Below are 27,236 nucleotides of genomic sequence, written 5' to 3' on the forward strand. Positions count from 1 at the left end.
GTTCACACCCTTACCGCTACCTCCGCCCTCTCGCCTCAAAAATGTGGTCCTCAGAGCAGCAGTGTCCACATCACCTGGGACCTGGCTAGACGTGTGTCTCACCCCAGACCTAGCAAACCAGAACCTGCATCTTAAGATCCCCAGGAGACATGAAAGCACAATTTGAAAAGCCCTGCCTTTCCCCGTGCTGTTAGGCTGCCCTTTTTAAATAGATGGCTTTCCTCCCTGGTGAATTGCTTTTTCCTATCTTTCCTATGTTTCTGTAGGTTTGTTTTTTTCTTACTGATTTACGGATTTCTTTATGCTGAATTTGAATCATTTGTTACGTGGATTATACATCTCTCTCCCAGTCTATAGCTTAGAGTAATTTGCTTAGAGTGCCTTCTACTGGCTCCCTCTGCGTTTCTAAACCCATCTTTCTTGTCCAGAACCAGGTAAAAGTCTCACTCCTTGCTCCCCTCCATTTACCTTTTTCTATATTTCACATGGTCTGGGGCTCCATCTTATCCTGGCTGTGGCTAGAGGGGACCCTTAGGACACGAGATCAGCAAACCCCAGCTTGAGTCAGACAGACGTGGGTTTCATCCCGACTGCCAAATCAACACCTATCTAATTTAAGGTGGCCAGTTGCAGCCTAAGTCTCAGTTTCCTCATCTGAAGAATGGGGAGAAGAATATTTGCCTCAGAGAGCTGTGGTAAGGATGAAGTGAGCACACATATGTGAACGTGTTCTGTACCCTTTGAGGGTGGGATGCTTTGGTCTGTTTGCAACTACAGAGGGCTCTGCTTGAGGACTGGGGCTGCTGCTAGCCCAGGGCCCGTCTCTGGGTTGGAGAATGCTAAGTGGGCACCACAATTAGATTGACCAGGGATCGGCCAGAGCTGCTTCCAGACCTGCCTGGGCGTCAGGCACAGTACCTACCTCAGCATTTATCACCCCTCCTCCATGCCTTCCACAACTCTGGGAGCCCTGGCTGGCTGCCTCTTCTCTCTGCTTCCTCAACTCCAATAAACTTGAATTAAAAAATTAGGTAAATACAATTAAATTAAATTAAAATGATGTTAAACCCCGTCCTGCTCTCCTAGAGGAATGTTACAAGGACCCATTTAAAGTGAAAGGACGGTGCTATAACAGGCTTTGCAAAAGTCATAGGGAATCAACAAACTCCCTGGTGAAATATCAAAGTAAACACTTTTTACAAGATAGCACTACAATATTGTTTAATGCCGATGATCTGAATTGTATGACGTTTACATACTTAAGCATTGTGGGCTCAAATAATTACTGCATGATGATATATCTTGAGGTAACATTATCAAAAGTTTTTGTTAAAACTTTTCATTTCTAATCATTTGCTGCGTCTTTCTAATCAAAGCCTTCAATTAAGGCTGTTTTCAATGATGTGGAACAATTCAAGTTTAAAGAACAAACACATAAGAGGCAGCAAAGTAAGCCCAAATAATTTAGAACTGAACAAAAATATTTTACTCTTAAAATGACAAAGTAAAATCAGACAACCTCTAAATCAAGGGTTGAGTAAACTTGGATGGGAAAAAAATTAAATCTTTATTTTTGCTAATGTCTAACTGAAATATAGCATTTCCTTCAATTATGAACATAGGCAACAATTGTCAATTGTATTAGGGGTATCTGTGACTTTATCACCAATAGAAATCATATTTAAATATATTACGGTTGTTGCATATATTTCAAAATAATTTGAAATTACAGTTTTAGAACCAGAACTAGATCTTGTTATTTTAGATGTTAATAAAGAAGTACATATATAACTAGACCACAAACATTTGAAAATATTTTAGTAACTGTATTTTAGTATATTTATTTCCTTTACAATACTTCACATGTAGTTTTACACATTTGAGAACATTATTCTGAGAAGGAGTCCGGTCCATAGGCTTCACCAATATGCCCAAAAAAGTCCATGGCATAAAAAAGGTTAAGAACATCTGCTTTAAGCAAATAAGTCATTAACATCACAGGAAGAGAATACTTCATAGTGAAATATATGAAGCCAACTTCAACAATTACGAAGTTCAGAAAAGGTATATAAACTGTGCTTCAGAATTTAATTACTTGAAGGAGCTGAAAAATCCATACTAACTGTATGGTCTAGCTTCCCACAGAAGACTGCCATTTTCCACTATCTCAGTTTGTTTTTTGCTCTCTATCACGGTACATACCTCCATCCGCAGACTCCAGTCCAGAATAAGTGGTCAAGGAAAGACGAATAAGGTACCTCATCCTGACGATGCTCAAATGCAAACATGAAATGTTTAGCCACTGGAAACCTGGTGGGAGGGGCTCAAGAGCACACCGAGTTGGAGAGGTTGGGTTGGCAAACTTAGAGCTTTAGGACGGTAAGTTGACATAGCATTAGAGTTTAAAAATTTTGCCCAACATGAAGTCTGGTAAGAAGCTTGGGATCCATGGAAAAGCCTTCCCAGTTTGCTTGGCAAGTCAAACTGTGACCAGGTCTCAGAGGCCGGTCCTAGGTTTACCATCCAAACAAAATATAGGGTACAGAGAGCCTTATAGACAAGAGTTCAAAAATATACATGAGGTAAAATGAAAGAAAATAGGAATATTGGGCATTTTAAAAAAGAGAAGTCTGGGAAGGGAATGGAATTTCCCATTTCAGTGTGGCTGGGTAGGTACGTAACTTAACAGATCCCAGCGGTTACCACAGAGCTAAGATACTGATGGCCTCTGGACTTGCCCCTCTGGTCTATCTCCATATTGTTGTTGAGAGTTGTTCTAAAACTCTGTAACTCTCTTGCTTAAGGCCTTTCTGTGGCTTTCCATCATGCTCAGGATCGAATCCAAGTTTAATAAAGTCTTTTATTATCTGGTCCCATCTATTGCTATGCTTTTGCATGCTGTATCTTAGCCTGCTAAATAATTTGTAGTTTCCCACCCTCTTGTCTCTAGGTCTTTGAGCATACTGCCCACGCCTGGAATACTACTCCCTGTATTTTGTTTGGATTTTCCTTTTCCTCCTAGAAGTTAGGGCCCTCCTATGTACTTCCATAGTACTCTGCTTATCTGGTCACAATAATTACCACATTAATAATAATGTTTCCTTCTTTTAGACTTTGAGCAACTCGAGTCAGGCCCTGGGTCTTGTTTGTTGTTGCAGTCCTGTCATCTAGCATAGGGCCTGGCACTCAGGCTCTCAAGTGGTTGTTGAATGGTTGAACTATAGATCTTTAATAGGACATCTGGGCAAAATCACTGCCATGGGGTGGCGGTGGTGGGGACTCAGTTGAGAATGAACCTCTAGATCAATGATTCCCAATGTGTGGCCCTAAGATACTTAAGCGCCCACAAAAATTATAATAGAAATGGCACATTTATCTATGATAAAGCCATATGAATAACAGGGATAAAGTTGTTTGCTCTTGGCTAGAATATCAGCTGAGTCAAAACACTAGCCTTCACATGCTGATCAGCTGGGCTGATGATACACCATAGGAATTTCTGAGACAAGAGTGATGGACCAGACGATTTAGCAATTTTTGATTTACCAAAAAACAATCTATCATAAATAAAAGGTATCCATGAAGTGTTGTGAAAGACGGAATCCTGGGCCTAGATCATTATGGTGACTATTTTTGTAATTGCCTGAATCAGTATGTCTCTTAGACTAGGGACCTGAACCAAGGACCTTAGGAATCTGTGAGGTTTGAACCAGAGACTGAAGGGGCTTCAGAACTTCTCTAGGACCAAGACAAGCTTCTCGAGAAGATGCTTTTTGTGTAGGAGGAAAGAAGGTGGCACCTGTTTCATGGAAACAAATGAAGCTGGGCCCATCAAAGAAGGGCTAAACTGTTCCTTTAGGAGAAGGGGCCTAGAGGCTCAGTTTGGTTGCCTTGGTTAGAATTTTCAAGTCAAACACTTTTTATGGTGTGTGTGTGTGTGTGTGTGTACACACGCATATATTTTGGGGGGGATATAATTTTTTTCTTTTTTAAAAGTAGAACTTTTTTTTTTTAAATGTCAGTCTCTTTTAATCATGGTGAAATAAAATGAAGGCAGGACACGAGTATCTGAGTGCCTATTAAATACAAGGAATGATGGGGTATTTCAACATACAAGAATTGTCTCATAAACATGAGCGGTAAGTTTATCTGCACTTGAATCAATATTGTCAGAGGGAACTTTATTTGGCAAGCAAAGAGAAACAAAACCAAGGGAAGGTGAGAGACTGCAGGACAATCATACAGTTGCTCCTTATCTAGATATTCCTTTAGCTTTTATAAGGGAGGCCCTTCCTAACAGTGGGCTGACTCCTATAAATCTGCACATTTTTTACTTCCCCCTTGGTTTGCTTCAGTTAAACCTGTGCCTGATATTAAGGAACCTAAGTATGTCCCATGGGGAGGGAATAAGACAATTGGGCTTTATTTTAAAGGTGAACTCCAATCCATTCCTCATGTTTTGTAACTGTTTTCTCACAAAAAATAAGACAATAACTGCTTGATGTCTGCTTAGTAATTCCTCATCTCTTCTGCATCTGGATGTGGTCACATACTCTCTAACCCTTTAGCTTCCGAATCTAGGCAAACTATTTTAAAACCTGAAACCTATGTTTTGTGAACAAGGTCTTGTTAATTGTATTTTTTTTGACTCAGAGAAAGCTGGTGACTAGGCTGTAAGATAAGTGTGTGACTCACTCTTTAGTAAGAAAGTACTACTGCAGTTGTCAGCAATGCCCGTTGGTAAGGAAAGTATTGGCTTGCAAAGTTATTTAACATTTCATGGTATAATGACACCGAATCATGTTAAGATTCTGGTATACTGTGTTACCTGATATCACTCTTGGTTTTAAATCTGTATTATTATAAAAGAATGATAATAATAGCTTTTGCCAAGTGAAATCTATACTTAATTCTGCATCACAAGAGTCTAATTCTTACTGTCAAAATGAAGTTTTCTCTGAAAATATCTTTAAACTTATACTTGATATACTTTCTAACAGAAAAGGTTCTTTGGAAAGACTCATCCAACAAAAGTATACAGGCTGTGCAAATAACATAAAATGCACTTCTGAGAAGATCATTTTTGCTTCAATTTGTTCCCTGATCATATTATATAGCAATAGATAGAACATTTCACAATTTTTGTCTGGGTTGGCTAGGGGTGAGAGGAAAGATTGGAAAATCAGGAGTCTATTAAACTCAATTTCAGCACGTAATTATTCAAATAAAATTTTAATAACTTCAGTTCAATACAACTGAAAATGTAGTGTCATCAAAGGGCATTTCCTGCTAAATTTCAAGTTACAGGCTGTGGGCTATTTCTGAGCAGAAGCATCATAGTCTACTGAGCATTCAGCTTATAAACTAAGGTGATTGATGGCATCGTGGCGAGAGGTGGGGAAGAACAATGATCAGCTCATAGAATTTGGCTAAGAAAGAAAATAAACAAAAACAATGCAAATAATAATTAAAGTAGCTACAGATATTAAAATAAAAATACAACTCCAAATATTCACCTCTTAAATTACTAGGAAAAAGTTACAGGGAAAGTTACAGCAAATACAGTCTTTACAGATTTGGGTAACTTTATTTGCCTTTGTGATTGTTAAGCCCTATATCCAATGAAACCACTTTTAAAAGCTCTATGAGGAATGGAAATTTAGATGTCTATTACACTTTTCTTAAAAAACAAACAAACAAAAAAAACACTTAAATTTCTGAATGGGCAAGATTCACTTTTGTAGGTAGAGGCCCTGCTTCTTCATGATCTTCAGCTTTAGATCTAACAACCACAAGAGAAGAAGCTGGGTATCTGTTTAGCTTTTGTTCGTTCACAAATTCCAAGTCACCATAGATACTCAGCTTCTGCAAAATAAAATCAACACACATTAGCAATTTGGATAATTAACCTCTCTAAGATTTCAAGCAATTTCTTTTTTTTTTTTTTTGGTAAAAAAAAAAGATTGCTATAGACATCCTCAAGAATGAAGAATGCTTTGGTCAAAGTGTTACAAATATGAGATTCAGCTGCCAGGGATGGCCAAAAAAGTTTTTTCTACATGTCCCAACTTAAAATATTTAGAAGTATAACAACTGAGTATCAAGAAAAAAATTGCTCAGATTTAAATGAAGTTAGTGTGGCCACACCAAAAGCTCTGATTCTAGATGTTTGATACCTTAAGTGATTAATTCCTTTAACTCTTAACTCTCCAAACAAGTTGTTAAATGATTTAAGTTTCTCTCCTTCTAAATGTTTTAACTTAATACATTTGGAAAATACGTGCTATATTAAAAGGCTATGAGTAGAACAAAGAATATACGTGAAACATTTTAACACTGATAGAAAGATCTTCATAAACATATAAAAGCTCCTCAAATTATTACCATTATATCCAAGAAGATAGTAAAACAAATCAATGAAAGAATAAAACAGTCATTGCAAATGTCATAAAATTCACTGGAGTACAATGGTCACGTCTAATATCTTTGGAAAGTATTTTATTTAGATGTAGGTCTGTCTCCTAAAGGTAAACAAGTGAAGTGAAAAGATTTTACTAAGAAATGGGATAGATTTCGTTAACTCACTCCCTTGGCAACAAAGCTCTGAATCATGAGTTAAAAATTGAAGTTCTGATGTTACTGATAGGGCAAGTGACTAGATTATACAGCAAGAACCACACAGAAGTACTTAATGTTGGAAAGGTGCATTTAAAAGACGTTGAATAAAGAGTTTAAGTACTTATCAACATTGATACATGCTACAACATAGATGAACCTTGAAAACATTATGCTAAGTGAAAGAAGCCAGTCACAAGGGACCACATAGTGGTTGTCTATGGCTAGGAGTGGTGATGATGGTGATGGTGGTGGTGGTGGTGATGCTCGGGAGGAAATGAGGAGTGACACTAACAAGTGTGAGTTTTCTTTTGGGGGTGATAAAAATGTTCTAAAAGTGACTGTTGTGATGGTTGCTTACTTAAACATGTTTCAGATACGGTCTGCTGCCTACGCTTTCAAGGCAATGGCTACCCTATAATAAGACGGCCCAAGTACCTTATACTTTTGCAGTAAGAGAGTAACTTCCAGACAAAATTCAGCAGTTGATGGATTGGACATGGAGCTGATATACGTGGCCTCCTTAAAACCCAGAATTAACATGTGACAATTTGCTCTGAGTCATTGTGAAAGAAAATCTTTCACAACTCTACCTAGTAACATTTAAAGACCTTGACACAGCAACCAGTAACTGTCTGAATGATTTCAAACATCAACGTGGAAGAAAGTGAAGAGATGGGAGGTGAGGTAGGAGATAATGTAAGGAACTAAATTCCTCATCCTTCAGTAGGAGGAAGACATTAGATAATATTTAAAGTTGACAAAAAAAAAAAAAATAGAAGATAAAATTTAAAAATGGTAACTACTTGGAAGTTTTTAAAAAACTACTGACTGATTTATCTGAAGAGAAAAATTTAACTTATGTTACATGTATTACTTCTAAAAGTTAGAAAAATAAATTCAATTAGTAAATACACATTTGGGCTTTAGGCCTGGGCTCTGTCAATAACCATTACACAATCTTGAATAAGTTACTTAAATCTTTTCTAAAACTCAGTTTCTTAACACGTTGCGTACAGCGGGGTATAAATCCCTCGTGAAGATTCTCGTGATCCGTACGCAACGTGTTAACAGAATTTGGATTAAAAAGCTGTAGCACTTACATTGTTTTCTAATTGACTTTTTTTATAAGACTTAAAGCTTCTACAAGGATCTTGTAGAAAAACAAGGTTCTTGGTGGTGTTTTTTGACAAAGAAAATACTCTTTATTATAGTTTAAGACATATTTCACCCTACTTCCTGAGTCACCGAAACCTTTAACATTTAACTTTCTTCTGTTTTGATCTTCTTCTTCATTGTACCTTTAATCCCTTGAACAGGGCCTGGCACATAGTAAGTTATCCATAAATGTGTGTGATTTACTAACACGAATGTTATTAGGAGTCTTTAAAGCTCTTTGTAACTGACCACACAAAATCAGATGATCATGGTCTTGACAAATAGAGAAAAGGAAGCACACATATAAAGAAATAACAATAAGGCAGCATCTATATCAACATCTGTTGCTACAGCGAATTTCTGAGGCTGCCTGATCTCTAGGAAGAAACACCCAATACTGCCAAACCCCGTTCTGGTATGCCAAGTTTGGCCTGCCTGTCGAGGACCACTATGAATGACAGACAACTCTTTATTATCTTAAATAGATAGCTCAACAAGAAAAACCGCCATCCCATTAATTTTCAAAAATGACATCACAAATGTGACAGAACAGAGGCAAAAAGTGAAGAGGAGCAGAATCTTTATACATCAAGTCAATCAAATGACACTGCTTTAAGATCAACCAAGAAAATGAAATTCTTTGCTAACTCTTACTGCCCATTACAAATAAATGATATATGATAAATACCTAAATACTACATGCAAAGCAGACTAAAGATAAAATATTTCAGAGCTTTCCTAAATAAGAAAAATGAAGCTGCTTATACATTTCTAAGACCACATTCCTGACCTTCATCTCCACCATTTTAAGCTTTGTTTTAGTGACTGAAAAGGAAACTTTTTATATTTCATGTTTAACCTCCAAGAACCAAGGCTGTACTGAAGAGACACATATTCTCTCAACAGGCTTATGATTTCCTACAAACATACAGAAACATATATGTAAGTAACAAACACAATATAAATAACATTGGTCATAGATGGATTATTCTCGTAGGACTTAAAATGGAGTTTCTTAAAATGGAGAGGGGTCAGCAATAACCTATGCTCCAATAAAATCAATGAAAAGACTTTCTGAAAGTAAAGTTTAAAATAGGTGGCTTTTGGCAAAAAAAAAAAAAAAAATTGAATAACATTTCTAATGCTAAGTTCTCAATGATTTTTATAGTAAACAGAGGGGGGAAATATTTACACTGCAGTATTTTTAAACAAAAACAAAAAAATTGTTTATACTGAAAGAAATCCACTAAAATGGCAACACGACAATATTTCTGGATGAAAGGATGATTTTTTTTCCCCGCTTCTTTATATGTACTTAACAAATTTCCACACTAAGTATACAGTATTTTTATAATAAAAATATAGTTGAAACAAACTTAATACCTAGCGAAAATGTGGTTTCACATACAAAGTAAAGCCTAAAAGCAGTGAATCTAAATAGCTATTTCCACACACTTTTCTAGAAAATATGTCTCCTCAGAAAAGTCTAGACTCTTTGAGGGTGCAGCCATAATTTAATTGTTAAAGCTAGGAAGAAGAGTTCAAAGAGGGGCAAGAAAGTAACATTCAGAAGGCAGATAGTTGGAGAGAATGTAACAGCCATCACCAGGTCTCCACATGGGTCTAAATGCCTTAGGCTTTATGGTCACTAGAATCTAGGAGGCAGAAGTGGGAAAAGTGGGAGAGACTTTCTCACAGAATTAAAGCTATACAATCAAAATTTATTACAACAGAGACAACATCGAAAAGGAAAAGAAAGATCAAGAGTCACCTGGAAAGGAGGGAAAGATCCCCAGATCTAGAAGATGTGACCAAACTACAATGGTAGCTTGGCATTAACATACCTAAACAGTATCAGAAGAGGAGGTTACTTTCATAAGTCAAATAAGGTTAAGAGAGGAAAAACTATGAAATATTCATCTAAGAACTGTTTGGATAAGAGAGTTGGAGCCTCCTGGAACAACAACATGAACCAGGTGGTCTCAGTGGTATTTATCTTCCTAGTGTCACAGGGCACACAGGACATCAGCTCCTGATATGAATCACATAATCAACTCTCCTATTCTGATTCCAGGATAACTAAAGAAACTTAAAAGTACTGGCTCTGGAATCACACTATCTGGGTTCAAGTTCTGGTTCTACACTTACTGGTATGTGACACTGTGGCAATTATATAGTCTCTCTTGCAGTTATTGTATCTGGAAAATGGGGATAATTTTGGCAGCCATTTCACAGAATTAGTGGGAGAAAGAAATCTCTCGGAATTAGTGGGAGCTAATTCATATCAGTACCTAGTAGAAAGTGCTCAACATTAGTCAGTAGGTCTGGGAACCAGCATGCGCGTTGTGGTAGATTTATGAAGGTAAACTGCACCTGAGGCCAGCCATTCAGTCTTTCCTGGTAATAAACAGATCATTCTCTATGTGTATTTTTTATTCTATTAGAATATGCATCCTAAGGGTATGGAGAAGGAATTGAGCTAATGAAATACAATGTAAAGAATAAAGTGCCACAGGGTGGGGAGGTCAACAAAGACTTCGAGGGTTCTGGCTTTCTTGCCACAGGATTTAGAAGGCAAGGGGTAACTCAAAAGGAAGTCAGAGGTAAAGGCAATCCTATGTCAGGTGGGTCATTTCATCGACATCAGAACTAAACAAGAACACAAGTAGGTAATGCAGCAAGAGGATGTCATCAGTACATTCATATCAAATGTACTTTTTTTACAGAAATTTATGCAATCTCTAACACTTCTACAATTCCCAATCCTGTCCAACTTTATCGATTTGGTTTAATTTCCTAATTTAAGTTCTTTTAATCAAGTCAGTTCCGTACAGTACTTCCCTAATAGCTAGCTTATTCTTGTCTGTACCTGGGAAAATTGTCCACTCTCCCCTCTCTGCTAATCCAAACCTTACCACCCATTCCTCAAAATTCAGGTTAAAAAGCCTTCACTGACAATCCCAGTACACAGTCTCTGCTTTCCTTAACACTTTACACATTTATTATTTGTGCCACTTAAACACCTGATCAGCCATAGGAAAGATGATACACAGGAGCTGTAAGTCAAAAGAGCTTAATTGTAGTCTCAATACTTGCATTGCTGTGCAATCTCAGCAACTTTAACCAGACTTTGTAAACCTGTTTACTCATCTATAAAATGGATAATAAAACCTGCTGCAGAGTACTGTTGGACTTGTAAGATATAAGAAAATACTTCGTAAATTTTAAAGAACTATGTAAATGTTAGTTGTCAACACTATCCTGCCCCAGTTTCTAGCTGCCTAGATTATATATCATCTTAATTAAAAAAAAAGAAAAAAGAAATATGATCTTAATTATTCATGTGTAAATCTTATATTAAAACATATCTTTATAGTCTATTAAGATAAGATTGGTTCAAGAGCCATGCCAACTACTTATTAACAGAGTCTATTTTAATTTCCCTTTCTTCTTTTCTCTCTTTTTCAATCGCACTTTGGTGGCACAAGAGAGCTAAAGTTTATTTCAGTTGGATTTGATGTCAACAGACATTATCATCCTATATTTAGTTATATAAATTTAGCTTTCCTTGAAAGCTAAATTGGATCATCAAATTATAGACTTTCCCCCAAAACAAAACTCCTTTACTTAACAGTTATGTGTCTTGGGACAATTATATTTTAATTACCAAGGATGTCATGATAGTTTTCTCTCTCTGAGTTATATACCAGAACATGTTAACTCAAAATCAAACACTCTAGTTTTGCTGCTTCTAAAGCAGCAATTACTCTTGAACATTTGCGGCAATTAATTTAAAATTTAGTGATTTCTAAAAGTCTTCTTTCTGAAATATCACCTTTGAAACTGGTATCAACAGGTTTTTTCAGTCTCAAGAACCAGAACTGGTTTGGTTGTACTCAAACCAGTCAATATATATGTAACTACAGTACATACATTACAGTACAGTACACTACAGAAAACTGGGAATAGTGATTCTTGTGCTGCAAACCTGTAATTGTACGTGTTCCAACCCCATATGTGTAATTAAAACTACCAAATCTTTTCTTAGTCTATTAATAGAGGCCTTGTTTTTCTAAACAAATCAAGCATTTCAAATGGTAAATCATATGGCTCAGTCTTCAAATGGCTGAGGTGTTAGCGTTAAATTTACCTCAGAGGGAACATACTGCTCCACCGCTGTAGCAACAGTTGCACAACAAATCCAGAGCAATACCATCACCGAGAGGACAAGAGTTGTAGTTAAAATCCATCCAGAGTTACTGAAAAAAAAATCAACAATTAGTTATGTCAAAAATTTCACAATAGGAGATTCTTAATAATTAAAGGCAATCACCTATACACCCTTAGTTTACGAATACAATTAAAACTTTATATGTACTATCTTTAAAACTATTTTAAAAACATACTTATAGAAGGAAGTATTATAATAGGTACTATATTAAGGTGGTATGATATCCTCTCCTCCATTTCTCAAGTTTCTGTAACATGGCTGTATCACTTTTTATAAGTAAAAAAATCAGATATACTGCCTTTCTGCTAAATGTGTAAAATTAAAGCAAATTATTGTCAAGGGTATTTTTAAATTACTAAATGAGATAAGACAAATGAAACTGTCCTATAAGTTGTATGCTGCTATAAAAATGTCATATATATTATTTTGCAAGGTATTACAATGATACCCGTTTAAAAAAACCCAAATCTCAATCACAGAATAAATTATGAAATGGTCATTTGTTTTACAAAAGGATTCACAACAGGCTTCCGGAAGTTAGCTTCTCTAGAACATTTCAAATATTTAATTTGCTACAATTTACTTTTATTTCAATTTACAAGAGCACATCTAGTATGAGGCATTCTGTACCCATTACAGCATATCTTAGTAAAGATACAGTTATGGGTTTCTTATGATTAAAATATCTTAAGGTAGAAAGCCAGTTACAAGAATCAGCAACTAAAGCTTTTCCCACGATTGACCTATGTTTGCCAAACTATAGATTAAAATTCCAAGAACAGGAAAAAGTCAAGCAATTTTTAAATATTTAAGAGTCTAATTCTGAACAACTATGTAAATACTGGTAGTCCGATTTTCACATCTGTGCTCATCCAACACTATCTAACAAAAGATCTGGACTGACCACCATAACCCATTTACTTGATGGTTTGCCAACGCTTGAACATGCTAAGGAAAAAGTATGCAGTCATTGTTTGTCTCCTTGCAAAAGAGACTGACTTTGTAAAATGCATTGCATCTAAAAGCAGGGAATCCTATATGTTTTAAGTATTCCATTTTAGAAAGATAACAGAGTAAAAAATTTTTTAATGAAAAATGTCTAATTTTCATATTCCAGCCCTAATCTGGGTACTAAGGAATACCCTTCCATGAAATGAAAAGGATACATTTGATATCTGGGTTCCAGTAACAACTAGTTAAACCAAAAAACTGGGGCTCATTTTATAGTCAGGTCACTTCTGCAATCTCTACAACAAAACAATCCTACAGATTCTCAACCATCTCCACTATCTCCTGTTCTCCTTATCCACCATCCTAGTTCAGGCCTCATAATATCTTGACTTACTAAAGTTCTCCAACCCGGTCCAGGCCTCTTCCTAATACTAAATGATTACTTTCCTGCTCCTATCTAGTTCCTGTCTACCTGGTTTGGTCAAATCTCTGATTCTCCTGACTCTCTATACATATTAACGTATTCTATACATTCTTTAGGAAGCCAGCATAGCTGAAAAAAATTAAGCAAATGTGCTACAACTAGCAAAAACCTCTACTCATCATTTAAGACTTATTTCTATCTCCTCTGTAAATCCTCCCTTTGAAGCCTCTGATAGACTTAGGCATACTCCTTGTACTCTGTACATGAGAGATATGTGTATGTATGACATATAGCAATCACACTGGGCTTTTTTTTTTGCTTTGTTTTTTGTTTTTTTTAAGGGGAAGGGGAACAGGACTTTATTGGGGAACAGTGTGTATTTCCAGGACTTTATTGGGGAACAGTGTGTTTTTCCCAGGACCCATCAGCTCCAAGTCAAGTTGTCCTTTCAATCTTAGTTGTGGAGGGCACAGCTCTGCTCCAAGTCCAGTTGCCGTTGTTCAACCTTAGTTGCAGGGGCACAGCCCATCATCCCTTGCAGGAGTCGAACTGGCAACCTTGTGGTTGAGAGCATGCGCTCCAACCAACTGAGCCATCCGGGAGCTCAGTGGCAGCTCATTTTCTTCATTCTAGTGGCAGAGGGCGCAGCTCCGCAGCTGGCCCATGTGGGACTCAAACCGGCAACCTGTTGCCCAGAGCTCACGCTCTAACCAACTGAGCCATCCGTCTGCCCGATATAGCAATCATATTGTGTCGTTCATTGTTTGTGTGTCTGTGTCTATCATACTAAACCTGAGGACTCCATAGAGGCAGAGACTGAACATCTTTTCTTAGGTCTCAAGTCCCTAAACAGTGCCTGGACATAACACACTCTGCAAAAAGAAATGACAAGTGAAAAAATGAGTGACCTCAATTTCCATTCTGGATGCCAAGGGTACCTTCCTAACAGCGATGTGATATAACAAAAAGAAGCACTGCAGTAAGAGTCAGAAGACCAGATTGCACTGACTGGCTAGGTGACCTTGTATGCAACCATGAAAAAATCATGACCCTTTAGAAAGCAGACAGCTATGGAAGAACAGGATGAGTAGAAGACGTAAAATTAGAAAACCTTGGTTTGCTTTAACATAGTAGATGTATAATCTTGGGGGTAGTTGATTCACCTCTCTATCTACCTGCTTATCACAGGGTATACTGTTCTAAGAGTCAAGTGAGATCATTAAGGGGGAAAAAGCCTTTAAAAAAGAATACTCTTTATTAAAATGTAGGATACTATTTTAATAATTCATATCTGTGCACAGAAACTCATAGGGTAGGATTAAATCTCTAAAGTTAGTTATTTCGCAAGTTAAACATTTACAAAATTACTTCTAAAATGCTGGATTTAAAAGAACAACATAAAAGGACAAAATGTTAAAGGGCAGTAAGTCACCAATAAGATGCCAGGTAGTGTACTATTGAGAATAAATTGTAACTTATAATTGGTGATTACTTAGCTTTCATAAAACTATCAAATTGCAACAAAAATCCTAAATACTGGAGAGAGAAAAATTGCCCCTCCCTTTTTTTTGCACAAGGTCAAAAGCAGGTTTAGAAATGAAAGGAAGAGAAAATTTAAAGTTAAATACTCATTTTCTTACCCAGTTTAAAGACTTTGTTCAGTAAAAGGCATTAATTTCTAGGTTCCAACATAACCCCACTGATATGATAAAACCTATCAAGAAACTATTTCGATCTCAAGAAACTACAGGAAGCATGCAGTTTGGACTACTGCCGTGTTACAGCTGAGCTAGAACAGCCCACTGGAGTGTACACACTGTGAGGGCAAGCACTTCGCTGCACAACCTACACGCTGCCTGGTGTCTGAAACAGAGTAAATGATTATCAGTAAATGTTACGGCCCACTTTCTTTCTCTTTTTCTTTTCTTTTTTTCTTGTGGTGGGGTGCAGGGGAAGAACTCATTGAGGAAGAGAAGCAGGAATTCTTTGCTAAAACCCTCCTCACCCTCAGACGGCTGGATACTCCTTCTGAATACCAAGGAGGGCATACGGTATCCATTACCCCTGCCTGTCCACTTTTCCCTGACACCCGTAAGAGTCTTTAGCATAGAGTTGACACTCCTTAGTACAGAACACGGAGCCCTCCTTTAACCTGTAGCCCTTACTACCTCCTCCAGCCTCGTGTGTGGCCCTGCAGCTAAAAACAAAAATGCAACCCCCAAACCATTAACATTTACTTTTAAATTAAAGCTTATCTTAAATGGCTAGAGAAGTACGTTTCTTAACATAAATCAAGGAATCCCAACAAGAAAGCCTTTGTACTGTGAAATACCTGCTTGGGTCTTATTAAAATAGTATCCATATTATCTTTTAAACAAACTAAAACACCCCAAAGTACAAGTTTGGTAGGAAAAAGGTAAAAAAGCTTTTTACTTTTGAGCAGGTAATAATAATTTTAAAATAATAAAACTGAATGTATCTCTCAGATACAAATCAGATTTTATCTCCTAATACCCATAGAGGAATACATACAGAGAGAGGCATCTTAAAAAGCCATCACTGTCTCCATCTTCAAGATAGTTCCTGTGTGCTTGTGAACTTCTCATTTGAAGATCTGCTGAAATAATAAGGTACATGTTTATGATATCCTATACTCCAAGACAGTCTCAAATGACTACTTCTAGATCTATACACGACACTGATATCCAGTTGTTCCCATAAGTGTAATCTGATAACTTTTATAATGAATCCAAGTTCCTATGGCACATTAAACACTAAATGGATATTCTACTACATTAAGGATTTCCTATTTTATTTTCAAATTCTCATTGGCATTGATGCTTTGATTTAATTACATGTGGACATGAATAACAGAATTTGGTTTGTTCTAATGTTAAAGATGGCCTCATGCGCTGTCATTGTCCACCCACTAAAATAATAGGAAAGTTAATTAAATCAGTATCGAAAATAAGGAAAAAGTAAGCTCAGTTTTAGCTTGATGTTTTATATTCCCATGAATTGAAATTCACTTCTAGTGTAGAAATCAAGGAAATATCAGAATATTTCATTAGTTTATACTCAAAACATCCTTCAAAGCAAACCAAATGGTTTTAGAATAGTAGTTCTCAAAGTACGGTCCCCAGACCTGCAGCATCCACAAAATCTGGGAACTTGCTAGAAATGCAAATTCAGGCCCTTTCCCAGATTTAGTAAATTGGAAACTTTGCAGGGGGGCTCAGAAATATGTTTTAACAAGCTCTCCAGATCCAAGTGCACATTCAAGTTTGAAACACTGTCTTACAAATTATGTGTTCACCTTCCATTAGTGTAAAAACAATCACTCAGCCGAGTCTACCACAACCAGATTTGACTGCTGAGGTTTTTATCCCAAGCTGCTTAAAATAAAACTTACAGGACATTTTGCTTAGCGATGAGTCTTTCAAATTTGTAGGCTCCTGTTCCAACTGTGGTGCATACTGGATTTCTGGCTTAGACTAAAATGATAATGAAAGCAATTAAGTCATTTGTACTTCTTAAAGCCTTTCTCAATAGCAAGTTCTATAACAAATCATCTCTATAAACATTCAAACTGAGAAAAAGTAACAGAAATATGATATAAAAAAGAAGACACATTAACCACAATATATTTTAATTGCACTTCCTAAACATCACATCCAGTGCCTTGCAAAGAAACAGACAGATTTCTGGCACCATCAAGTACTTAGTGTAACTCCCAGACAACATTTAAAAAAAAAGAAAAAATATGAGGGACAAATTACAACATACTGCATTAAATATCATATCCTGAAAAAATGAGTTCTAATTGTAGTTGATCAGGAATAATTTAGCAGAATGCCAACATTTTTGGCTAAACACTTATTATTTCTATTTTTTTTCCTATTCGTCTTTAACTATGAGCAATTCATAAATTATAGCTAAACACTCCACACTTTACATGTAACGCTGATCCTCTGAAATGGGGGCTTCTCCATCCTAGTTACACTCAAGTTGACACAAAGAAAGAAATAGCTAATTTCACATCTAATCAGGAATGAATGAGGGCTCCACTCTAAGAGTCAACTTAAGCTTTAACTTAAGTAGCTTTAGGACACTAAACTTACTCATGAATTTAAAGAGAGAAAAATCCCTTCTGTGTTTTACTTATTACAGGCCCAAAGCTCAGGACACAGTGCTAAAAATCACATACTAGCCTCATAGTAAGCTACTCAATTAACAATAATAATTAAAAGGTTTACTTTAATTATTACCAGAGGAGAAAGACAGTGCCATAAAATCATTTGTGGGCTGGTAAATCTGAGGAATTCAACTATGGAATTACGAGGAAGTCAGCATGGCAGGGTGGTATATGAGCCTTGGAGCTAAAGTGACCTGAGTTTGAAGCCTATTTCTGTTACTTACTGGCAGGATGACCTTAAACAATTTAGATAGACTCAGTTTCCTCATCAATAAAAGAGGGATAATACAACTTCATTCAGTTGAAGATATAAAATATATAAATCCCTTGTACATAAGAACCTTCAAGAGATAGCTAATATTATCATCACATTGCATGGTAAACAATGAGGTAGGAGAAAAGTTACTTTTCTAGGAGTCAACATGCTTTTTCAACAAGCTCTCTTACAAGAGTTATGAGGAAAAGCACTAAAAACAACTAAAAACTATGTCATATTGCTGTTCTCTAATATCCATATGTGATACATATACATATGCCACTATTTACATTCAAAATATATCAATTATTCTTATCTCCCATATCTAGAGGTTTTATTTTATCAATTTAACCACTGTAAAATTTAGAAGACTCAGAGTTCTTGTTAGATAAGGACCAATGGGTGTTAGACTTTCAAAGGGCAGAGGGAAGCGTAAGTCACACCGTGTCATGATGCCCAATGTTTACATTATGCGAAATAAGTAATTATTATTTGATAAATATTAGTGATTGAATACATAGCACTATGCCAAGACATTCATTTAAGACATACACATTTACTGTTGTTGACATTTATTTTAGATGCATCTATGAAGCATAGTTATCACCTGGAATATAACTATTTTTCCATCATCAGCTTGAAGATAAAAAGTCCATGAAGATGTTATGAAGCTCTGTGCAGAGTCCATCATGTCACTCCAGAATGACCTTACCAGAGTTAGAGGGAAGAGTAGATGCATTCTGGGCATCAGGGACATAAGCTTAAAAAAAAAAAAAAGCATAAAAATTAAATCATGATAAATATATTATTTTTTATATATGTGTATTCAAAACAGCAACATAATCAAGATTCTCCAAATCCTTATTGGGACAGAGTGTAAATAATTAAATGAATCTACTATCATCATTAGCATTAAACTCTTATCTATGTAAATTAACTATTGTAAAGCTTAAAAAATCCATAAATTTGCCACCAAACATATTTACAAGCTACTTGTCACCTCTATCAGAATGAAAAGCTTTTGAATCAGGTACAAAAATGGGGCGAAGCTTAAGATTTGATTAAATAAAGACTAGCAAGGTGTGGCCTATTAGCTCAGTTGGTTAGAGCGCTGTGCTCTTAACAACAAGGTTGCCAGTTCGATCCCCACAGGGGCCACTATGAGCTGCGCCCTCCACAACTAGATTGAAACAACTACTTGACTTGGAGCTGAGGATCCTGGAAACGCAAACTTAAAATAATTAAAAGTTAAAAAAAAAAAAAAAGACTAGCAAGACCTCAAGAGGTAGGAGGGAAAGGGATAACATACATTTTCATCTTTAATGCTTTCATGTAAAATAAATCATGCCATAATGAACATTATGATGGAAAAGAGGAAGGCAAAAAAAAAATCAATCAAAAGAATATAGCGTATTTCCCCGAAAATAAGACCTAGCTGGACAGTCAGCTCTAATGCGTCTTTTGGAACAAAAATCAGTACAAGACCCAGTCTTATTTTACTATAAGACCACGTCTTATATTACTATAAGACCATGTCTTATATAAGACTGGGTTTTATATTAATTTTTGCTCCAAAAGACGCATTAGAGCTGATTGTCCGGCTAGGTCTTATTTTCGGGGAAACACAGTATGTATAAAATGTGAAATGTGATAACAGGGTAGGGTGAAAAAAGTATTTACGGGCTGAATATACGTGTGTGTGTGTATAGTAAGCTACTGATAAAATTTTAACATTAATTGGTATCATCTTTCCTCCGATTCTAACATAAATGTGTGAAATATGCATATAATTTTTAAATGAAAAAGATTAGAAATAATCTACATGTCCACAAATAAGGGAATGCTTAAATACATTGATATATCCATACAACGGAATATTATATAGTGAAAAAACTGAGTAATCTTTATGTATACTTATATTTTAAAAAAATACATGTATCTTCGTATATGCATAAAATATTATCTGCATAGTAACCCTGTCTACTTTAATGGAGAAAAAGTGAGTGGCTGAGAGATACAGGACTAGAACACTTTTCACTATATAGTCTTTTTACCTTTTGAGTTTTCTACCATGTATTTTTTATGTAAAGTTAATAAAATTAAGAAACTTTTCCCAGTATGTTTGCAGTACAGAATATGGGGGTTGGAGAATTATAACATGACATGGGAGAAGTAATCAGGAGCCAGGTTGTGATAAGTGGTTTGAACTTAAACCCGTATGCAATGGGGAGCTACTGAAGTATGTAAGATTGGAGTATTATAAGATGTATATAAGTACATAAGATGACATGATAAGATTTCTACTTAGAAAATAAATACCTGGACACAGACTAAAAGGTAAACTACAGGGGGTTTTAGTGGGAATATAGTTTGGAAGTTAATTTAGTAAAATAGATGAGAAATGATGATGGTGTGAGTTAAGGCAATTGCAGGTGGGATGAAAAAAAAAGGACTCTGAACTATCAAATTCCCTGAGCCCCAGTTTTTTTCATATGCAAAATAGGGATAATATCGTCATTGGATCATGAGAAAAAACAAAATGAGATTATAAATGTGAACATAACTTTTAACAGTAAAGTGTTATACAAAAGTATAATTGATTTTCCTATCTGCTAATATATAATTTGCTTGCTAAAAACTAATTATAAAATATAACACTAAAATGGGATCAAAAGGGTGGTAAACATTTCAGTACAAGTAAGTGCAATCTAAGCAGGCAATTTTGAAAGGCAGTATTGTTTCGTACTTGTTCTTGTCTCAGTTCAGCAAATGGCAGTTGATTCTGGCAACCAAGATGGCAAGCATATTGCTCATCAGATTGGGAATATGCTTCTGTACATGCTGTAAGAGAAAAACAGTCAAATTACAAGAAAGAGAGGCAGAGAGAGAGAGAGAGAGAGAGAGAGAGAGAGAGAGAGAGAGAGAGAAGGGAGGAGGATAGAAAAGGGATTTGGGATTTTATGAAGAAATTTCTTATACTTAAAAAGCATTTCATCAGTATGGATTTTCAAATTTGGTAATAGAAGCAAATGTAATATTAAAAAAACCCCACAAAACTATCTTTTACCTCCCACAAGTCAAATGTTTCAGGTATAAATCTATTAATTTCACACTCAGGTTCTGGCTATATGATGACATTCATGAGGGGAACCTCGTAGCTAGGTTTGCATTCATTGGATAGGTATCCTGAATGAAGTTTTGGCTCCATCATTTGTTGGCTGTGTATGTGACCTGGGCTGAGCTGTTTAATTTCTCTGACTATTGATTTCCACATGTGTAAAATGAAACACAATCATCTACTTCATGGGGTTGAACAAAATAGTATACATTATTATGATTTACACAAATATATAATATTACTGTTCAGAACTGATTATTTAGTTGAGAAGCAAGCATATTCACATGGCAAAGAAAAAGAAAAACAAAGCAATCAAACACCTTAAATTCTGAGAAAACGGGAACTTAGAAAATGTTCTACATCAGGATTCTGGGTCTCTACCAGATATACTCTCTTCATTAGGTTCACCACAGCCATTTCTTTCTTGTGATAGAACACTTCACCACTATGACGATCTTATTTTTCTTTTCAACCCAGTCTTGTAATATACTTCTCAAAGATGCTAGATAATAAAATGAATAGCATTATGCACATATAAAGATGGCTAGTTAGGAGACTGAGCCATCAAAAATCAGGTTATGATATCACAGAGGCTGGATGTGAGTCACAGCACAGTGATTGAGAGAAAGGCACCTTCTGCTACACTGAATAAATAGTGCAATGTAGTGAACGGAAAAAATTCCATTATAGTTCTTTAAAAAGTTAAATGTTAGTTTTGTCCTGATTACAGGTTTCTTTTATTAAACACCTCTCTTTCAGCAAAAAGTAAGAATAGTGGTTTAAGAGATGACAAAGACTCTGGCTACTTCTTTTATTGGCATGACCCACAAAGAATACACTATTAAATACTGAGTCAAAGGCTTGATTCAGTAAAAAACTTGGAGTGAAGTCAACTAGCCTATGATTGAAAGGCTTAGGAAAATTATACTATCCATTGAAAAGGTAGAAATGAATTATGAGAAGGGTAATTACTACTGCATTTGTCTAAACCAAATACTTGGTTAAACAAAGATGTCCTATCCATAGTACAAAATAAACATTGTCTCAACAAACAGATGAAATTTAAAGCCCATGAAATTTCTACAAGCAGCTACTAAAACTCTTACCTTCATAATAATTAAAATATGCTGGGTGACTAGTTTAAACATTATGCTTGTCATTTTCTGAGGAAAATACATTAAAAGTATAACAACTCAAAGAAAACATCAGTGTTATATACTGCTGATGTCATTAGCACAGCATCTTACCAGATTCACATTCCAATTTGGTCCGATTTAAATCAATTCCATCATCCACAAACTGACAAATCGAAAACAGCCTGCAACCTCTCTGACATGCGTATAACTCCTCTTCCTAGGGAATTCAAGAACAGGGAGGATTACCAAAAAATAGTATTTTCCAAAAAATACTAGTTGGCCAAAAAAGGACAAAAATAAAGCAAAGTTAGTAGGGTTTGTTATAAAGTGACCAATAAAGGTTCTATTACAGAAAGAAAATGATAGGAGCCAGGTAATACCCAAGACCTTTGCCATGTAAAAAGGTTTTAGTTTCTGATTTTTAAAGTGATACCCAAGAAAAGAAGCCTAGTGGGTAAAAATCACTCTTTCCCCATATTTTGTGAGGAAAAACTGAAAATAAAATAACAGTGACATAATCAGGACTGTAACAGAGGTAGAAATGAGTAAGCAAGTATCTTAGGACCAATGGCACATTTCTGTCACATAAATATTTGTACAAATCATCAGGCTATTCAGGAAAAGTATTGTGATTAGCTTCACATGGCAAATAGTGCTATAAAGGGCCCCACAAAGTGAGGTGTACATCTATAAAAATGCTTAAATGAAATGATTTTTTAAAACTAGGCTTATTTTAAATGAAAACACAAACAAGAGCAACAGTGTGATATACGAGAAAGGCCAATGGAAGGAATCAGACAGAGGTGAGTGACCCTGCCCAAGTTACTTTACCTATCTAAAGATCATATTAGTTTTCTCATCATAAAAGGAGGTAATAGCTATAAATTAGCTCCAAACCCCTCAATAATGCTGGAAGACAGCTATTCCTAGCACAGTGCCTGGGACATAGAAGGTGTTCAATAAATGGTAGTAGTGTTAATCATAATAATAGACTTTTAAAATAGGAAACAATAATCATAGACATCATTGTATATGTGTGGGAGCTCAAGATAGGATAGATTCTTCATTACTGGAAAATGTTAACTGCTTAGTAAGACCAGTGACAATGTCTTCAACAGGCTTTTCTTCAATGAAATACATATAATATTTGAAACAAATCAGTACATGTAGGGGAAGCCCCTTAACTTACTGTGTGATCCACTGTGTACAAACTGGCAGGCACCTAATAAGGAAACAGGATGTGCATATACCAGTTAGCAACCAGTACAACGGTATTCATTTCTTTCCAGCAGAAGGATTAGTAAAATTTATGTAGCAGCAGAAATCCATTACAAAGACATGGCTGCAGTCTAATATTAAACAAGCTTTACTACACAGCTTTGAAGGTAGCGCATTTCTGGACCTTGGTTCTAGTTGCATTTATTGTTAAGGTGAAATTGAAAGACTTTTAACAATTAAAATAAATTTCATACCTGAGTTGCTTTTGCAGACTTTGTAAAACAATGGAAGAATTCTCATGTCTTTGGCGCATCACACATTTCCTTACATTGCGCAGAGGAAGCATGAGCTCATTAGTATGAGCTATACTGCATGCCATTTCATTTTCAGATATGTATGTTTTCTTCTGTTAAACCAACCCAACAAGCCCCCCAGTACCCTTTTCAAAAGAGAGTACGGCACAGTGGAAAGAGCCTAGGTTTGAAGCTCAGCACCACTTATTCTGTACAAGTACGAGCAAGTCACTTAATCTCTCTCAGCCTCAGTTTCCTTATTTGTAAAACAGGGACAATACTCTTACATCAATCATGAATATGACTGTACATTTTATATTTTCACAGTATCATTAATATTATGCTATACCATCTCATAAACAGACATAACGTGCATAATATATTTAATGAGCACCCATATGTGCCAGGCACCGTACTAACACTTCACATCTAACACCCAGGACAGAGGAGGCACTCAGTAGGTAGCAATGAAGAATCATATCCTTATTCCAAGCACATGTTTCATGTTTTAGATAATATTACTCCAAGTAAATAATTCAGGCCCTATGTATCCCAAATGACAGGCAAGATTTTATAACATAAATCTCCTCTGATTTAGAGCACAAGGAAATGGTGCTCCCCACCAAACAGAACACCAGCTAAATAATTACAAAGAATCTCAACGATACCATTTATAGATTTTATGTGCATTTTCATATCCTGAGGTAGGTCAAGCTAACTATTGTCTCATTATTCAGCACTACTAATACTATACACACCAAACTGGTTTCATAACACGTAGCACAAGACATAACTATCTGCTGCCATGTGCTGAGAATGTCACATATATTATCTGTAACCCTCACACTAGTTCTGCAAGGTGTGAGGTTTTTATTTTTTCCAGCTGGCAAAACAAAGTCAGAAGTTAAGTGATCAGCAAGGACACACAGATTGTAAAAGCTGCGAGTGGAACCCAGGTTTGTATGGTTCCAGAGCCCACACTTTGTTAAAAAATGACCAAGTTGGCTCTAGTTAGTTTTGTTATTAACATGACATGTCTCTTATATTTGGACCCAGGCAAATTATGCAATTGCACTTTTGAGGAAAGCTAAAGGGTAAAATATAATAATTTTTAAATAAGTATTTGTGAACAGGTAAGATAGTCTACTTTCTTACAACAAATAATTAATTCAGAAAAAAGAGTCATCAAGATGAGAGTTCTATCTGCCAGCTACAAATACCAGAACAAGAGAGGCTATGTGAGCTTGTAAATTCATCTAAATTCACTTCTTATACAACACACTGCTTTTTGAACTGCAAAACCAATAATTTGGAGGAGGGCCAACAGAAATCAGTGAAATAAGTAAATTTAATACAACGTTATTAACAGAAGATAGCACAGTGTAGCCAGTTTTGGGACTAAATTCCAACTACTCCACTACTTCTTGGCTTTATGACCTTGGGCAAGTCACTCAATCTTTCAGAGCCTCAATTTCTTCAATTGTAAAACCCTATTTTGCAGGGTGGCTGTGAGAATTAGGGATAATGGGTGTAAATCTCTCATCATACTGGCTAACAGAGGGTAGACAGTTAATAAATTTTAAGTCAAGGACATACAGGGACCAGATGATTTAGAGTTCCTGGTGAGAATAGCTTTTAAGAATAAGCGAAAATGACTTACAGATTTCACATCAATTTTTAGAAAGTAGTGGATATTATCCTTTTGAATTATTTAATTATTCTCTTAGCATTCTAATTCATACTACAAACTTGCTAGGAAAATCTCAAAAAAAACCACACAAAACAAAACCCCAAAACCCGCAACCAACCAGTCAAATGATACAAACTAAGTCTCCGCCCCAAACTAGGCCAAATCAATATTAATGAGTTTCCTCATACAATCTTCTTAGATGAGAGGCTTACAAGAAGAGAATAATGTATTTAGGGGCAGTATACATTGATTTAAGCCTGGAAGTCAGAATTTCTCATTTCTCTCTCTTGCTATATATATATATATCAACAGGATATTATTTAGGATAATACCCTACCCTACACTTTTTCTGGGAAACTGATAAACCTCATGCAATGTAAAATCCAGCAGTACATTGACATATGGAAAGTGGCAGTATTAAAAACTTTTCATTTCGACCTGAAACACTTGCCAATAAGGAACATCCTAACTTCACTGGGCCTGTCCTTCTGGTCCCTTTGTAGTTTGAGAGCAAAAAGGGCTAGCCACAAGGTTAAGCAAACAGCATAGAGGGGAGGATGGAAAAACGAGGAGAAAAACACCAGCAACATTACCAAAAGCTTTTATAAATAAAGGCGGGGGGGGGGGGGAAGGGGCGTATACCCAAATTATATATGGGAAAGTGCTGGGTTGTTACCACGCAATTTAGAACGTTGAATAAACCGAGTTCTCAAGAAGCTGAAAAGACAGCACCTGCGGGGGGAGGGGGCGACAGCAGTGAGCGAAAGTAGGGTCACCCCTCTCCTTAAGCTCTGACCCTTTCTCCCCTGAGGGGTGGTCTCATTTCTTTACCCACTACTCCACGAATTCCCTGCCTTCTGCAGTGAATGGTAAATTCTTCGAATGCCGAAGGAAACCTTACTGCTTTTTCTCTTAAGCCATGCCAGTCCCTAGAGGCAGCGCCGTGCACAGTAATTCAACACAGGCAGAAAGCCCTTCCTGTGTGTCTCACAACTCCTTGAGCTGACTTAATACATTTCATACCACAGCGGACCTGTCTACTTGTCTGACTCCCCGAACAGACCGTGCGCTCCCAGCCCAGAGAGGCGCTTAGTGAACATGGGTTGTTACAAACTAAGCTTTTGTGTGTGGGCCTGCATATCTGCTCCTGGCCCCCGCCGCTCTTTATGCTCCATGAAGGTGAGGACCCCCGCATTCATCATCACTACCCTCCTGCCCCTGGGAATGCTCGTCTCCCCTGCTGCCCCGCAAGCTCCCAGGGAAAAGGGGTCGTATCTTTCTCATCCTTGTGTTCCCCAACCCATTACGAGGTAGGTGCAGCACAAACTTCCGGTAATCACAGAAGGAGCGGGTTGCGGGTAGGATTAGGGAAGAAAACTGGAGCTATATAGGTGGGAAACAGAGGTTGAATGGTGGAATCAGCGGACAGACGTGCGGGAGAATGGAGGGATGGGCGGTCAGAGAAGGGTTGCAGCCCGGTTCGGACCGGCCCTACCTTGGGGTAGGTGTGCAAGGGGTAGGTCAGCTGACAGGCCCGATGGCAAGACGCCGTATCACCCAAGACCGAATCAAACGCTTCAGCGGAAACGGTTCCCGAGCCTCCGGCCAGGGCCATGGTCAGCAGCAGCAGCGGCGGGAGCCCCAACTGGGCCCCAACCCAGAGGCTCCCCTTCGGCGTCGCCATTTTCTTCCCTGTCACAGCAGCTTAACTAGCTCCTGTTTTCTTTCCAGGGTTTCCTCCTCCTTCCGGGGCCAGCCCCTTCCCCGCCTCACGAGCCACCTCTTCCGCCTCCGCTGTCTCAGCTCCGCCCAGACCCGCTCGAAACTGCCGCCTCCCGCCCCACCCCGGAGTCTACGAACTTCTAGGTTGGCGAGAGGAGATAGAGGCAACAATCGCGAGTACTAGAGCGAACCGACTCTCCCTGACTCCTTCCCTTTGCCCCGCACGCTG

The 27,236-nt window shown here is 36.9% G+C and overlaps 2 protein-coding genes across 6 annotated transcripts in view; one reads left to right on the plus strand and one right to left on the minus strand.

Moving 5' to 3' along the window:
• Positions 1–5,203: 5,203 nt before the first annotated feature.
• TMEM59 (transmembrane protein 59) lies at positions 5,204–27,094 on the minus strand. Of its 4 annotated transcripts, none has more exons than XM_019742809.3 (9): positions 26,781–27,094; positions 23,274–23,306; positions 22,196–22,301; positions 20,577–20,671; positions 18,438–18,590; positions 16,792–16,873; positions 15,912–15,996; positions 11,924–12,032; positions 5,204–5,865 (listed from the first exon to the last, which is right to left on the minus strand). In XM_019742809.3, the coding sequence occupies exons 1-9, from the start codon at positions 26,967–26,969 to the stop codon at positions 5,710–5,712; spliced, it is 1,008 nt and encodes a 335-aa protein (XP_019598368.2). In that variant the 5' UTR covers positions 26,970–27,094; the 3' UTR covers positions 5,204–5,709. The 4 variants fall into 4 exon arrangements, with proteins under 4 accessions (XP_019598368.2, XP_019598369.2, XP_019598370.2 ...); XM_019742810.3 differs by having other exon boundaries at positions 15,912–15,993; positions 26,781–27,091; XM_019742811.3 differs by lacking the exon at positions 23,274–23,306 and having other exon boundaries at positions 26,781–27,093.
• TCEANC2 (transcription elongation factor A N-terminal and central domain containing 2) overlaps positions 27,053–27,236 on the plus strand; it is a 31,303-nt gene continuing 31,119 nt past the window's right edge. The window contains exon 1 of one of the 2 annotated variants that reach the window (XM_019742815.3): positions 27,053–27,151. The gene's annotated coding sequence lies outside the window, so the exon portion shown is untranslated. Of the gene's footprint in view, positions 27,181–27,236 lie in introns of both variants that reach the window. The other variant, XM_074334754.2, reaches the window with a different exon arrangement.

The sequence above is a fragment of the Rhinolophus sinicus genome, chromosome 14 (assembly GCF_057876585.1).
Source record: "Rhinolophus sinicus isolate RSI-liver-muscle chromosome 14, RSI-T2T, whole genome shotgun sequence".
Taxonomy (NCBI): domain Eukaryota; kingdom Metazoa; phylum Chordata; class Mammalia; order Chiroptera; family Rhinolophidae; genus Rhinolophus; species Rhinolophus sinicus.

Bases quoted from the DNA above. Each gene is read 5' to 3' on its own strand.
- TMEM59 (XM_019742809.3), bottom strand. From the start codon at position 26,969: ATGGCGACGCCGAAGGGGAGCCTCTGGGTTGGGGCCCAGTTGGGGCTC. The intron at 16,874-18,437 runs GTGATAACTATG...TTATCATTTTAG, and splicing joins GAAAAATAGTTATATTCCAG to TCTAAGCCAGAAATCCAGTA. The intron at 5,866-11,923 runs GTAAATTTAACG...TTTATTTTGCAG, and splicing joins AGCAGTATGTTCCCTCTGAG to AAGCTGAGTATCTATGGTGA.